Source organism: Corythoichthys intestinalis, chromosome 19 (genome assembly GCF_030265065.1).
Source record: "Corythoichthys intestinalis isolate RoL2023-P3 chromosome 19, ASM3026506v1, whole genome shotgun sequence".
Lineage (NCBI taxonomy): Eukaryota > Metazoa > Chordata > Actinopteri > Syngnathiformes > Syngnathidae > Corythoichthys > Corythoichthys intestinalis.
Window position 1 is genome coordinate 364,022 of NC_080413.1, and position 15,422 is coordinate 379,443.

Genomic DNA, 15,422 nt, shown 5'->3' on the forward strand with positions numbered 1-15,422 from the left:
CCCCCTGGCCAGTCCACCCGTGTTGGACTTCCTGTTGTTGAACGTTGCCTTGTCCTTTTTGTGTGCGTGTGTTTGCGGAGTTTCCGCGGTAACAGTTGCCGTTGGTTACGCCAGTCGGAGAAGGGCAACCCCGGGTGACCCACATTCCGGCAGTAAATCGCATTCCCGACCGACTCCGCCCTCGCTTTCGTTCGCTAGCCGTTTCCTTACACCGGGCCGGAGTGTGTCGACCCTCGGGAAAAGAAGGCGTGGCCACCGCAAAAGTCTTCCTATGCTTTTTTGAAAGCGCTGCGCTCAACTCCAAGGCAAGCAAAACTGTTCTCCAGCCAATCTGTTTTGAAAGAGAGGGCTTGCAGCAATCATATTTTAGTGCCAATTTTAATAGTTTAAACAAATATAAATTATATATACTTACAAAAAAAAAACAACTAAAAAGTGCAATATCTGGAGAAATTGCAATGGGATCTAAAATCAGGTTTGGGTCAATTCCTGTTAGGGCAATTTATGGTCACTATTTCAATTTCAAAAATGCCAATGAGTGCAATTGACATTCAATCTATCGCGACTGGCATGTTTTCATGCCATTATCTCATCATTATCGCACGATAAATAAAAATGAAGGCAGTAATTTATCCGCTGCGATTTATCGCCTCGCGTGCACGTGCGTGCATCCTATTGTTCAACGTATACCGGCCGCGTCAGTGCTCCGGATTGACTGCGGACCATCTCCGGCGTGCCGGTGTTGTTCACGTGTGGGCGCTCCCGTCGGGGATGGCCTTTCACGCAGGGCTGCTATTTTTCGGCACAACACCGGATATTTACAACGAAGTCCGCCAAAACATGGTTACTGACTTGGCTGCTACGAACAACCTCGCTCTGACAACGGACAGCTGACATGATGAACATTGAGTGGCAAATTAAGAGCGCTGTGCGTCAAACTCGTCCTGTTTATGAAAGTCAATTGTCATATGCTGGTATTTTGCAGTAATGAGCAGACGTGACTGTGGCGTTACTTTTTTATGTGCGCACACACTAGATATCATGAAATAGCAAACTAGATGTGCTACGTCCCGTGCCGTGGCTACGTGAGCCCAGAGTTATCATGGGACACATAGTCCATATACTACATCGATGAATTGTAAATCACCATGACTGAATGGAAGTTAAGAAAGCCAAATCAATCCATACCAGTGACTATAGATAATGCTGCAAATATTGTTAATTCAGTACGTGACACAGATGGATTGGGACCACAAATAGGATGTCTTGCTCGTGTAGTAAACCTAGCTGCTAAGAGAGCTGTAGCAATCAACAGTGTCAGTGTCGCCTCACTTTACAAACGGTAAAGATTGTTCTCAGCACTTTTATACAAAATTTCTTTAGGTCAATAAGAAGTAAGCACATAAATACTATGCACTAAAATGCATGTTTATATGATGACAATTTAATTTTTGCTCGTTAGCAAAAAAATACCCCCCCCCCCCCCCAAAAAAAAACGAAGCAAAAAATACAATTGTTATTTTTTTTTTCCAGAGCATTAAATGTATTGAATCAGATTGAAAATCCTGTCCCCCGTATCGAAAATCGTACCGAACTGTGACTTAACTGTATCGTTGCATCCCAATGGAACACCATAGCAGAAGCTATGAGGGGAAAAGTTTTAATTTGCCGAAGTTTGCTTATGTTATTAAGCGCAAATTTATCTTTTTTTCTTGAAAAACACATTTTATTTATTCTGTTTTTCTGTGCGGTATTAATATTGTTGTCTTTTACTTAAGAGGCATGGTCTATTGTTTTCCGGGCCGGGAGCACCTTGGCCAGCGGAAGAACAAATGTTACTCCGACGGGACCTCTTGGACGTGACTGAACTGACAGAGTTTTTATGTTTGTTTGTCAGGACTTGGAGTTCCACGGCGTGATGCGCTTCTACTTCCAAGACCGCGTGGCGGGCAACTTCGCCACCAAGTGCATCCGCGTGTCCAGCACGGCCACCACTCAGGACGTCATCGAGACGCTGGCCGAGAAGTTCCGGCCCGACATGAGGATGCTCTCCTCGCCTCGCTACTCCCTCTACGAGGTCCACGTCAGCGGCGGTCAGTTGCCTCCGCCCCTTTTAATGTAACATAAAGCGCGGGTGCTCAAGTCAAATAATCAACGGCGTTAAATGAGTTCATGGCCAGTAGACAGCAGATCCGTTTGTGAACGTTTGCTCATTTGCCGTTAGCCCTTCCTCTTCAAATGGATTGGTCCTCTAGCATCGTCAATGGCAATTAGTTAAGCGTTGTCCGATCCAAGTATTCATATAGATATTCCACATATGAGTCTGGGGAAGTCCTATTGAGGTCAGTTTCACAAAAACATTGTTTCCCGTCAAAAAGAGCGTTTGGTGATGAGGAAATCAAGTATATCTCAGACAAAAGTTGGGGAAACGGACAAAAAGCACTTTGCGTTCCGCCATAGTGTTCAAGCAGATCGTTGCTTCCCGGTCACGTCTGCAGCTCCCGCCACTTCTCCCCGATTGGCTTACCATCAGAAGGCAACCAACCCACATGAAGCCACAGTAGGACGCGGAAGAGCAAAAATAAAAAGCTTTCGGGGATGTGCTTTCTTTTAATGAGGAAAAGTGAACTTCCGATGAACCGCTTTGCACGCCGACATTTTATGGAAGCAGATAGTTGCTTCTCGGTCACGTCCCGCCTTTTTTTCCTGATTGGCTGGAATATCAGATGACTTGGGAAAAGATTAGGCAGTTGAGGTTGGCGAGACGCTACTGCACGATCCATCGGGAAGTACGGTCTTGCTTTAGTGTTAAAAGAAAATAGGGCCGCAGCTATTGAATATTTTAGCGATCAAGTAATCGACTGAAAATCTATCGATTCATCGAGTAATCGGATAAAACTTTTTTTTTTTTTTTTTTAGGTAAAGAGCAATTATAAATATAGATGAGAAAACAAGACATTTCATCGAATACTGAACCATTTTCAGTCAATCAATGTCTTTATTTTCAATGTACATTGTTGAAAACTGCCAACAATTGCATCTCAAATGTGACAAAAAAAAAGACTAATTCACTGCTTTCACTCAAAAAACTTTTAGATCTTATAAAAAATTTCTTACCTAAAAATGTCATTACGCTTGATAACACACATCACTTAATAGTTAGGTGTTTTTCCCACGTGTTTCAATTGAATTTCCACTTGTGTCAAGCTTTAAGTTCTAGTTAAGTTTTAAGTTAGTCTAAACCAGACACGTCCAAAGTGCGGCCCGGGGGCCAAATACGGCCCGTGGTCAAATTTCATCCGGCCCCCAGCCTCTGTCATAAGATCAATATTGTCTGGCCCGCACACAGACTTAATAAATTGGTCAGCAGTATTGCTAACAGCATATGAAGTAGCCTACACACTAAATGCTGCTCCTCATTTACCCACTAAAAGGCAGCAGCACTCTAAGCAACATTACCCCGTGTGATCCTTGACTTCCAATTTTCTAAAATGGCGACAATCAACAACAAAAAAAAAGTTGACTGCGATGGCTGACGCTTCAAGGATAGGTGGAAATTGGACTATTTCTTCAATAGAATATGCAACAACTGTGTCTGCCTCATTTGCAAAGACACAGTCGCCGTTTTTAAAGAATTCAATGTGAGGCGATATTACCAAACAAGACACGCTAACATGTGCGACAAGATTACAGGAAAGATATGCAGCGAGAAATTGAAGCAACTTTTGAAGCTAGTTTAATTTCACAGCAGCAGTATTTCGCAAGAGCCCGAGAGTCGAAAGAGAACGCTAGTTGCGAGATTGTTGAAATTACTAATTTAAAAAATATAATAAAACAAATGTGACACACAGAATGGCTTGCTAAAATTTGCTTAAATATATTGTTCTGCGTAAAGGATGTCAGCCAAGGTCGGCCCCCCACATTTTTACCACACCAAATCTGGCCCCCTTGGTAAAAAGTTTGGACACCCCTGGTCTAAACTGTAAGTCCTGATAGGATTTTGAGTTTTTGCAGTTTTCAAATGAAATGCTGTGCTGTATTGGAGCACATTAGGCACCAGTGCTACTTGGTGTTTTATCCAGCAATGACTACTAGAGCTGGGAATCTTTGGGCACCTAACGATTTGATTACCATTACGATTCAGAGGCGCTGATTCGATTATAAAATGATTACTGATGCACCCCCCTCCTTGTTTTTTTTTTTTTTTAAGATGTTTTGTACATTAGTTCCAAAATTGGGGAAAAAAAAGCTAAACCAAGCTACTATTTCAGTATCAAGTTAACATATAACAGTAAACAAATATACAAAAATAACAGTAAATAAAATACTCCAGTCCCCATTCTGTATCAGCAGCTTTAAACTACATTCAATTAATGTTGTGAATCAACCGTTCCAGTTGTTAAAATTGCTCCCGTTATTCCATAATTTCCCTTCTGTCTACTTTCTACATGAGTTTTAAAACTGTTACATCATTTAAAGATAGAATTGAAGACAGGATTTTGCTGATTTAGGAGTATTTTAGATAAAAAGTTAATTAGGTTCGCTACAAAAGAGCCATCTAGAAAAGTCTACTGCTTTAAGATGGCAGCTGTTTACTAACGCTGGGAAGTCTGTCATTTTGCATCTCTGTTCAATAATACATGTTCTAACACCGCAGTTGTCTGTCATTTTGCATCTAGTTCGACATATATATGTTATCTACTGTAGCCGTATGTTTGTAGCAACTAGCAACTGGGCGTTGTTTGTAGCGGCTGTCGGCCGCATTCAGGTATGATTGTTTTTTTATCTAGCGGCATGAGTTGAACAAGATATTTACTCTCGGTCCGTTCCTCATTGCGTCCCAAAGACCGCGCCTACTGTGTTTTGCTTTCGCTTTACCTGTCGAATTTGGATGTTTGTGAATCGTTCTTGAATCTTCCACGGCCGAATCGCGAATAATCTAAGAATCGGAAATTTCGCACGCCTCTAATGACTACTGAGCTAAAATGGACAGTTAGCATTATTATTTTATTTTATTTATTTTTCCCTTCAGGCATGACAAATCCAAACAAACATACAGCATTTATATGTGTTTAATTCAACCCGAAAAGAAAAGGGCTGACGGGAGAAGCCGAAGCTTATTGAAACCCGTCCCCAGTATACCATAAAGGACGCAGAAATGCGTCCTTCGCCTTCAAGTGTCTGTGTCGAGTGCAAGCATTATTAAGTTTTTATTTTACACCCTAATCACTCGACAGCGCATTTTTCACAGATTAAATAAAGCCTGTATGTATGAGTTAGCCACGCATCGACACTGGTCATAATGAATGGAAACCTAGTCCTCCGCAGGCATAATGTTACTGTCACTCGCTCACGCAACGTTAATCTTATTTATGAGCGCTGGGAAGTGTACTGCTATAAGATGGCGGCTGTTTCACCAACGCCGCTGAGTCAGTCATTTCGCATCTCGTTCACCGTACATGTTATATCTACGACACGCATCAGACGCTACCTGCTACCATGTTGCTTCCACTGTAGCAACATGCGGGCATAGTTTTTAGCAACGTCGGCGCAATTTGTACGGCTGCAGTAAGGGCTTTTTTTATTGCTTCTTCCTCTAGGCACGTGACGTCAGCGCGTTGTCCCGCATGAAAAGCAGTCCGGGCAAAACGCGATGCTTAGAGCTGGCAAAATGAAACGATTCCTCGAGATGAATCAAATTAGTCGGCTCAGTTTTTAAACTCGAGTTACAAGAAAATAAAATCTTTTTGGAAAAAACTTGGTCTCGGTACAGTGTCACTGATACCGATACCACACGGCCGGGTGGAATCGGCATTAAACGGTATGGGTTAGTTTTGTCGTTCCTGGCCCTGTATTATACCAAGTGGTCTAATGACACGTGCCTTTGAATGCCTTAGAAGAGCGTCAGCTGGACTTTGACGAGAAGCCGCTGGTGGTTCAGCTCAACTGGAATAAAGACGACCGAGAAGGCCGATTTGTCCTCAAGAACGAGAACGACATCCTGCCCAAGGTGAGCGTCCGTCGGCCGCCCGAGGCTCCGTCCGTTCCCAACTCGAACGGAGTCGATCCGTTCCTTTCCCTTATAGAAGAGTCAGAGCAACGGACCGGAGAAGGAGAAGGACGGCGTGATCCAGAACTTCAAAAGGACCCTGTCCAAGAAAGAGAAGAAGAAGGAGAAGAAGCGGGAGAAGGAGTTTGCGCGCATCGCCGACGGCGACGAGCAGTCGCCGCATCGTGACGACGGGTACGGCCGAGCTCCCGGCGCCGGGAGCGGGCGCCTCTTACCAAATCGGCCTCTCGGCAGGGAGAACAGCCGCCTGGCCGCCGAGGTCTACAAGGACATGCCCGAGACCAGCTTCACCAGGACCATCTCCAACCCGGAGGTGGTGATGAAGCGGCGGCGCCAGCAGAAGCTGGAGAAGCGCATGCAGGAGTTCATGAGCGGAGACGGACGCCCCGACTCGGGTACGCCGCCTCTCGCCTCCATGGCTCTCCCGTCGCCAGACGTCCGATCCGTTGGCAGGCGGGACCTTGCGGATCTACGCCGACGGCCTGAAGCCCAACATCCCCTACAAGACCATCCTGCTGTCCACCAGGGACACGGCCGACTTTGCCGTGGTGGAAGCCTTGGACAAGTACGGCCTGGAGAAGGAGAACCCGCGCGAATACTGCATCGCTCGGGTAAGCTCTACGGAAAAAACCTGACTGCGATTCGTTTTGACTAGTTATTAGCAAATAAAGAAATATATATGTCTGGTTACGGATAACGCTTACTGTATTTTCTGCACTATAAGGTGCACCTTCAATAAACGGCCTATTTTAAAACTGTTTTCATATATAGGGCGCAGTAGTAGTAGTTGGGGTGGTGTTATACATCCCCTAGATGGTGCTGCGTTAAAGGGAATGTCATGCCATGGTTAACCAATATTGATCCTTATATATAAGGTGCATCGGATTATAAAGTGCGCTGTCTGCTTTTGAGAAAATGGAAGACTTTTAGGTGCGCCTTATAATAGGTCTGTCGCGATAACAAATTTTGGTAGGCGATAGGCCTGTCTCATAAAATATTGCCGATATGCGATGTTCTTTCCTGTGTTTTTTTTTTATTTTATTTTTTTAAAACCTCTTCAACCACAAATATAGCGACCATACATGCTAAAAAATCACCTATTCAAATGCAGTAAATAGTTATTCTTAAGTAAAACACAAACTATATTAACAGTTATATATTAAAAAACACACAATGCATAACGAGTCATTTTAAAGCTAGTTAGGTGTAGAATATGAAAGAGGTGAGAATGTCATTTTTGTTGACTGCCATTAAAAGTGTTCATTTGATCCAAAATGACTGTCATCTTGTCCTGCAAAGTGCACACGCAACAAATTGGAAGCCAAATTATTATCATTTATGACAACATATAATCATTGCCAATCAGATTTTTCATGATGAGTGTCATTTTGAATTTGTTCTTGGTGTAGCGCCTGAAATCTGAACATGAGGTGCTTTTATTTTGAAATGTTCACCGGAAGTCCCTTTGCTAAGCCACTAACCGTAAGCTTTACACTCAGTAAAAAGAAACAAAGTGCACTTTGCTCTCGTCATGCACGTGGTATCAGTAATAGATTTTTTTTGTTTTGTTCGCAACACTTGCAAATTCTTTAATCCAGCGAGTTTTCATGTTTGAAGTGTCACCTTTTAACTACAATTTTGCGTAGTAGAGAAGACTACCAATATTTGATAGCAGGCTAAAGTGGATGTTACATTGTCTTTTTTCCATTAGCCTCAGCGTAGCAATGCTAACGTTTTACAACATATAAAATTGAAGTGTTTCCTTATTTTGTATGTCTGAACTTGTGTGTTGATGACCAATAAACATCCATGAAAGCTACTGGAGTCTCATATGCAATCAACACGCACGTGTGCCGAGTGCACGCACGCACGTTGCCATAAATCGCAGCTGGGAAAATGACCGCCCTTATTTTTTTTTTCCCCCATGCAATAAATTGACTTATTGTGTATCGCGACAGGCTTACCTTATAGTGCGGAAAATGACACATCGGACAAGTATATATCAAGTGCTAAAAATGTCCACCTTAATAATTTGTCAAAAAATGATTAAGGTGAAACTGAACCCTTATTATTAAAAATAAATAAATAAATGATGTATTATTTTAATTTTTTAAGACAGAAAAGTTGTTGTGCCTTTTAATGAATGTGGCAAAAAAAATTCAGTTGAGAAAAAAAGGTGGTTCTTTTTCATTTCCTTTCACTTTACGTATATTTGTTCAATGTAAATCCAAGCACAGAGGGGTTAACAATAACAATGGAAGCGCGGCGGCGCTCGCTGTGGTTGCGAGATAACATGAAACTCAGCCTTTTGTCGCCCCCGGGGGCGAGCGAGGTCACGCGTGCACGCGCGCGCCGCTATTGAAAGCCACCTCTGGGAGCCAAACAATCCAATGACTTTTACGCAGAGATAGCAGATGCCGAGTCTTCGACACCCGCTGCTTTATTTGCAATTTGCTGATGAAGCCGCGCCGCAAAAGTCCATTAGTTGAGTGAGCGCTCGTCACAATCAACAAAACACAATGCCCTTACACGGCACACGCTCACCCAGTCGAAACGGATCGGACGTCTAGTGCCGTCAATGGCACTGAAAGATTGCCATCATCCGTTTCAATCATTTTTTTTTCCTGATGAAAAAATAAGGATTCATAATTTTACAAAGTAATAGTAATTGCTGAATTCATTGTCTTGCCCTATAAAAGGGTAAAGGTCTTAAGTGTAAAAAAAAAAATAATAATGAAAAACAAATTGCAAATATTTATCTCCCAAAGACATGTTCAACTGCTCCCAACTAGGAAAAAAAAGTTTTTTGTTTTTTTTTTTTGTGATGAAAGATGGGACTGGAATTTTCCTTTTTTGTAAATTCTGCCTTTATACAGCCATAGAACGCAATATTATGTGGCGCACGAACGAAGGGAATGTCTTGTGAGATGATGTCAATGAGTTTGTTGTTGCGTACGCAGCAAGACGACAAGTCCGGCAAGGAGGTGATCCTGGACGACGGCGAGTGTCCGCTGCAGATCTTCCGGGATTGGCCGGCCGACAGAGGTGAGATCCGTGCTGCTTCGCGTCTCCAATATTTCACCGCTCTCTCAGTCTGGTTACTGTTGTTTTGCATTGTGAGTCATCATAAAAGCGGGAAATGGTAAGATCAAAGACACCTTTTGAAATGTTTCTCTTCACCGAGCTCGTTTTTTTTTTTTTGCTCTGAAATGGGTGCAAATGGTCCTATTTCAGACGGCGACGTCTGTCTAAATGATCTGTTTTTCACGCCATTGTGCGCAGGAGCGCTGGAGTTCCAATTGAAGAAGCGACCGCCCGACTACCAGGGGAGGAAGATGAGGAAAGCGGACGACAGAGGCCTGCAAGGGAAGGACGGCTTGCCGCCTGAAAAACTGCCTTATTTGGTGGAGCTCAGCCCGGGTAAGCACACATTTCATTCAATACAACGCTTCCCGCCGGCCGGTGGGCGTCTTGTTTTTCTGATTGAATTAGGGATGTCCTGATCACAATTTTTTTGCACGTCCCACCCTATGAATTTATGATCCTGTCTTTTAACTCTCCATTGTTTTCTTAGTCTTGAATGCAATACGAATGTTTATGAGGTAGCTTTAGAGTTATTTAAAAAAAAAAAAAATATCTCTGTATATACAGAATTCAAAATTACAAGAAAGAGAGCCAAATATTTTTATATAATCAATCAATGGCTGCCATTGAAGGTGACAGACCAACCAGAGCCCCTTAAAAGTGCCTGTGACAGCATAAAAAAATCTCAAATAGCATTATTATGTGAATTAGAATCATATTTTGAGACAATTCAACTATATACCGTACAACAATTTGGCAAAGCACGGATGATGAAAAATCAGTCTTTTAATCTGCCGTTTAGACCCGCCTGCCATTATAGCGCTTTATCGTCCCGATGACGTCGGCAGGGTCACCATTTCATCCGTTTTAGAATTCAGCCCATTGAGGGGGGAGATTCGGAACGAGGAAAATATGACAGAGAGCGGCAAAATGTCATGATTGTTTCAATTTCTCGACTCCAATATTTTTACAAGATATTCTTTTTATCTAAGTTTTTCCTCAATTGTTAAATACTGTAAATGGTATGGTCATGACAAATAGCAGTCTTGTGCTAAATGGAATATGAAATATTCAAAATGCATTTATTCAGTACGACATGGCAAAATGACTCCATAACCTCCCGAACGATATTTTACGCCACCGGTGTTAGTCCCGCTTTTGTCATTTCCTTGCCCCGGCTTCGGAGAGCGTAAATAAATCAAGAGGCGTGACAGCTAGCCGACACGCTAACCCCAACCGAGCGGGAGTTTTCAAGGCTTAATCTCGCCTTTGGAAGCGAAAAATCACACAAAACCACCCCGGACCATATCACACGGCGGCAGGGTTGTTGATCGTCTTCGCCCATCGGCAACCCCCCCGGCGGCGAGCAAGTTGTAGCTCGCCGTTCCCTTGCTGCGGGCAGGAGTGCCGGGGCAGCAGCTGGAGAATGACCGCCGGACGAACCGGCCGATGTCAGAGGAGCGCGTCGCTGCCCGAGCCCGACCCGAGGATAGTGGGTCTATTGCCGGGCACGCGAGGAGGGCAGAGGGGGCTGGAATTCTGGACGATACGGAGAACCGCACGAGGATAAACCAAGTGTAGCGCTCTACCGGCAGGCACGCGAAGAGGACCGAGGGGGGTGCGGGACAAGCCGCCGGTCATTGGCCGAGCGGCCTTCTCGGTGAACAATCGGCCACCTCCTTATTAAAACATGTGCCATGATCTCAGTATTTGACCTAATACAAAACAGGTCGTTTACTCACTTCCTTGTAAGTTCAATGGTCCCACAGTTATCGGACGTGTTTTGGCTAATCTCCGCGGTGAACGGGAACTTTGTGAAACCTATACAAGGCTCACACGCCTCTCCCAAACCAAGGGAGCAGGGTGCAGCAAAACAACCCTGCATCACATCTGGCAGACATGATGTGAAAAATAAACAAATAATCAGCTGAATCCGTAGTCCATCTGCATGCTATGAAGCAGGGGTGCCCAATCCCGGTCCTCGAGAGCCCCTATCCAGCTTTTTTTCCATGTCTCCCTCCTCTAACACACCTGAATCAACTAATCAGGATGGTTATCAGGCTGCTGCAGAGCTTGCTGATGAGCTGATTATTTGATTCAGGTGTGTTAGAGGAGGGAGACATGGAAAAAAAGCTGGATAGGGGCTCTCGAGGACTGGGATTGGGCAGCCCTGCTATAAAGCAATGCTGTATTGCGAGATGCTGACCCGGGTGACATCATCCTCAATCCAGGAAGTCACTCATTTTCATGGTGCGGGATTCAAAAAATTGAATATATAAATCGGTCGCTTCCACACACATACAAGCGGTCCATTTCATTCAGGAGCAGGAAATACCACGTGAAATATGAAATAAACATGCTTTTTGCTGTCATAGGCACTTTAAAAATCAACTTTTTTTACACTGATCACACCGTAACGCCGACCTACTAGCACTTGCGACAGTCCACCTCAGGCGGCGCATCAACAGCCTCCCTCCAGTCAGATGGGCTTTTATTTGATGATAAATGAACATTGGCTGCGATAGACGTCCAATCGATTTGGACCGGGAGGTCTGGCGGCGATCGTTCAGTGCTAGCCACCTCGGTTCAAACGGTTTTATCGCTGTGAAAAATTGAATGACGTCCCTTTTAAATGAACAAGTATTAGCCGTCATGTCAAACGCACTGAAAGATGATCAATGTATTTTCCCCTAACGACCTTGGTTTCCTTGTCTAATCACTCACCCGATAATAACAATTTTCCGCTGCATTTTCATCCTTTGCTATGTGTCTGTTTCCTTCCTTTCCCGCTTTCGCGGCGTGCATGTCTTCCTTCTACTGCCTGCCATAGGGCGAGGAAATCACTATGCCTACTACGCCTATCGGCATCACGAAGGTAAAGAAAAACAAAAGTGCATCCCACGTGTATTTAAGGGTAGGTTCATACCACGGGTCGTGATGCACAATTCCGCTTTTTTTGGTCATATCTGTTTTTTTTGGTGTGCCCGTTCAGACGGCCTTTGTCCGTTCAAGTATCACGCATGCGCACTAATTCACAGTCGAGACGTGCTGAGCAACTGACCCGCGTGTGCAGGAGCATCAAAACAAATGACTACACATGACACACACACACACACATGGACAGTTTGCCCCGACTCCCGGCCGTGTAAGCGATCTTGAAATATTGCTCATTTGGAGGAGCGAGAAAACCCAGCATTCTCAGGCTTATCCTCACCCCATTCTATTTTTTTAGGACCGTTGTCAAGCCCGACCCTTCCCCAAAAGCCGTGTTCAAGATCGAATTTAAACTACATATGAAAGTGACCCAGATTGGATTTGAAATGGTCCACTTCTATGCGACTTGTCACGTTCAGACCGTCAAGTTAATGCCTCGCTCGAGTCGGAAAAACACCAAAAAATCGGATTCGTGCATTAGGACCTGCGGTATGAACCTAGCCTGTGTGTCCAGATGATGCAGGGTTGGCACTGAAATGGCCAAAATTCAAGTCTAGGTGTTAAATGGAGTTTTATTTTGCTCATTGCGTCTTGTTTTGGGGTTATTTTTAGATGCGGCTCTCCGCACTAATGAATGGGTATCAGAAAAACCTCCTTTTTTTTTTTCCCTTCCCCGGACAAGTCAACTTCTCCTTTTTCCGCACTCTTCCTCATTTGGCTGTGCAAAAAAACACCATCAGAATGGATTATTGTGTGGACATGATCGTCTTAGGAAGGGCGACAAATGCTCCGTTTTTTGGTGGCGGCGCACGTAGCTGGCGAGTATCCTTGGTAGGGTGACCAATTATTGGAAGCTATATTTTGTACATATTTCTTAGAACTACCCGATACAGATGACAAGATTTGAGTGCCGTGTCGGTGCAACACCCACGAATGATTATCAAAGGCCACTTTTGGCCTGTTCACTTGATGACAAGAGCAGAGCGAGCGAGACTTTGTTCTTTTTTGGTGCTCTTCCACCGTTTGAAGCCCCGTTTGCGTTGCAGACGGGTCCGACTCGCGGGACAAACCCAAGCTGTACCGCCTCCAGCGCAGCGTCACCGAGGTGGGCTCCGACTGCACCGAGGACGGCGCCATCCAGGTACGCCCGCTCGCTCGCCTGCCCGGCCCGATTTCCTCGCCCTCGGCCGACTTTGTCCGTCTCTTCCGTCAGCTCCCCGGCCCGGGCGTGCTCCCCCGCCACTGCAGCCTGACGCACAGCGAGGGCCTGGTGACGGTGACGCCGCACGGGCCCGACGCCGACACCTTCGTGGACGGGCAGCGCGTGGCCGCCGTCGCCGTCTTGCGCTCGGGAGCCACGTTGCGCTTCGGCTCGGCGCACGTCTTCAAGTTCGTCGACCCGCTCTACGACCAGGGCGGCAAGAGGGACCCCGCCGCCGCTATGCGCGCCAGGCATAAATCCGGGTAAGGCTCGTGGCGTGGACTTGTTTTTTCCCCCCCCCCGCCCTTTCCTAGTTAATTGTTCGGTCTGGCCGCCGTTGACGACGTCCTTTCGCGGCACCGAAACATTGGCTTTCTGGTGCGTCGTCTCGGTCGGAATTTCGACTTTGGACGTGGTTTTGAATAATTCTAGTGCTCCTCGCGGTTTGGTCGGGCTTGTTGTGAGAGATGCCGGCCACGTGTGAGGGAAAAGAGCAGGAGTAGATTGCTCACGGCCTCTGAGCGCGTGGGCGTTCCGCCGGGCGTGGCCTTCTCCTCTTCCTCTGTTCCCACACCAGAGCGGCCGTTAAGAAGGACGACGCCAAGAGTTGCGTGTTTTTGTGTGCTTCAGCAGTGTTCCCGAAACCAACTTTGACCTTCAGGGGGACATCCACAGCGGGGCCACCTTGCCCGCCAGCAAGGTAACGCGCGCGCGCGCACGCACTCTTTGTAAACACGTCGAGCGAATGACATCACCTGCGCGCGCAGAGCTCAGGGAAGCTGGAGATGGAGCGCGGGATGGTCAAGCCCATGATCAGAGGCGAGCCGCAGGATGCCAGGACTCAGGAGGAGAGGCCCGAATTGACGCTGCCGGCCGGCATAGAGTTCAGAGAAAACTGTGAGTCCTGTTGATTTTGCATCACATTGTGGGGCAATCTGCGGTCGCCTTCAGTGAATTTTGGCTCACTTCCTGTTCATTTTGGAGGGGCGGGGGGTGAATTATGTCTACCAGTAGAGAAACACTAAAAGAGTTCATTAAAATGTTTGTAGGATCAAAAATTTTGGGGGGGATTTCGAATCAAAATGCATTTCACCTGGGATAGCTAGTATGGAGCGATCACGTTTCACTGCCATTGCCGGCGATAAGCATCCAATCCAGTTTGACTGGAGGACCGGCGGCGATCATTGGACTGCAGTGGCAGCTAAGGAGTAGGCCCCACTCTGGTCCTCTAAAGCCCCTATCCGACTTGTTTTCCCATGTCTCCCTCACACCTTAATCAAGAGCTGAAACGATGACTCAAATAATTGGTCTGAACATATTGAAAGTACTGTAATTGGCTTGATAATGGAAGGGTTAATTCTATCCTTACACCACGGAAAGACAATCAAAATGACCTATACAGTGGTACCTTGACATACGATCGCTTCGACACACGATCTTTTCGACATCCGGCGTAAAATTTGACTCTCCATTTGTTCCTACGTCCGACGACGTGCTCGAAATACGACGATCTATGACGGCGCCGCAGTTTCTTTGTTTTCCGGCAAGACGGACACACGGCAGTAAGAGAAATCAACATTGGTTCCAACAATGTTAGTGCAAGTGGTGAAAAAAGATGATGCTTACCGTTACCATTGACACGAAGATAGATACAGGCATGAAAATCTCTCACCTTTCGGCAAAATTCGCCGTTTTGAAGTAAAAAAGGGCGACCTACGTGAATTGCGTAGATCCGAGGAGAAATTCTTTTTGGGAGGGGGGGGGGGGGGGGTCGGGAGGTTTTATTTAATTATTATTATTATTATCATCATGTGATTAACTTAGTACGTAAACTGAGCACTTAAGAACACAGTCAGCAAATCCTTCTAGATGCTTCGCTGACGAGAACCAATCATCGGCCCAAGCTGCGTTCCATTATTCCAAACGCGCGCACTCCTTACTGTAAATCAGGGGTGTCCAAACTTTTTGCAAAGGGGGCCAGATTTGGTGTGGTAAAAATGTGGGGGGCCGACCTTGGTTGACGTTCTTTACGTAGAACAAGATATTTAAGCAAATTTTAGCAAGCCATTCTGTGTGTCACATTCGCTTTATTATTTTTTGAAATTATTTTTATTATTATAAATCTCGCAAGGC

The 15,422-nt window shown here is 45.4% G+C and overlaps 1 protein-coding gene across 13 annotated transcripts in view; it reads left to right on the forward strand.

The window, feature by feature from the left end:
• afdna (afadin, adherens junction formation factor a) overlaps positions 1-15,422 on the forward strand; it is a 67,326-nt gene that overhangs the window by 13,911 nt on the left and 37,993 nt on the right. For 11 of the 13 annotated variants that reach the window (XM_057822206.1, XM_057822212.1, XM_057822214.1 and 8 more), the window contains exons 2-13: positions 1,898-2,093; positions 5,898-6,010; positions 6,087-6,244; positions 6,305-6,465; positions 6,524-6,681; positions 9,031-9,115; positions 9,353-9,490; positions 11,985-12,029; positions 13,135-13,229; positions 13,302-13,552; positions 13,920-13,989; positions 14,057-14,186. In XM_057822206.1, coding sequence (XP_057678189.1) covers positions 1,898-2,093; positions 5,898-6,010; positions 6,087-6,244; positions 6,305-6,465; positions 6,524-6,681; positions 9,031-9,115; positions 9,353-9,490; positions 11,985-12,029; positions 13,135-13,229; positions 13,302-13,552; positions 13,920-13,989; positions 14,057-14,186 — 1,600 coding nt within the window. The remainder of the gene's footprint in view (positions 1-1,897; positions 2,094-5,897; positions 6,011-6,086; positions 6,245-6,304; positions 6,466-6,523; positions 6,682-9,030; positions 9,116-9,352; positions 9,491-11,984; positions 12,030-13,134; positions 13,230-13,301; positions 13,553-13,919; positions 13,990-14,056; positions 14,187-15,422) is intronic. The other 2 variants (XM_057822210.1, XM_057822211.1) reach the window with 1 other exon arrangement.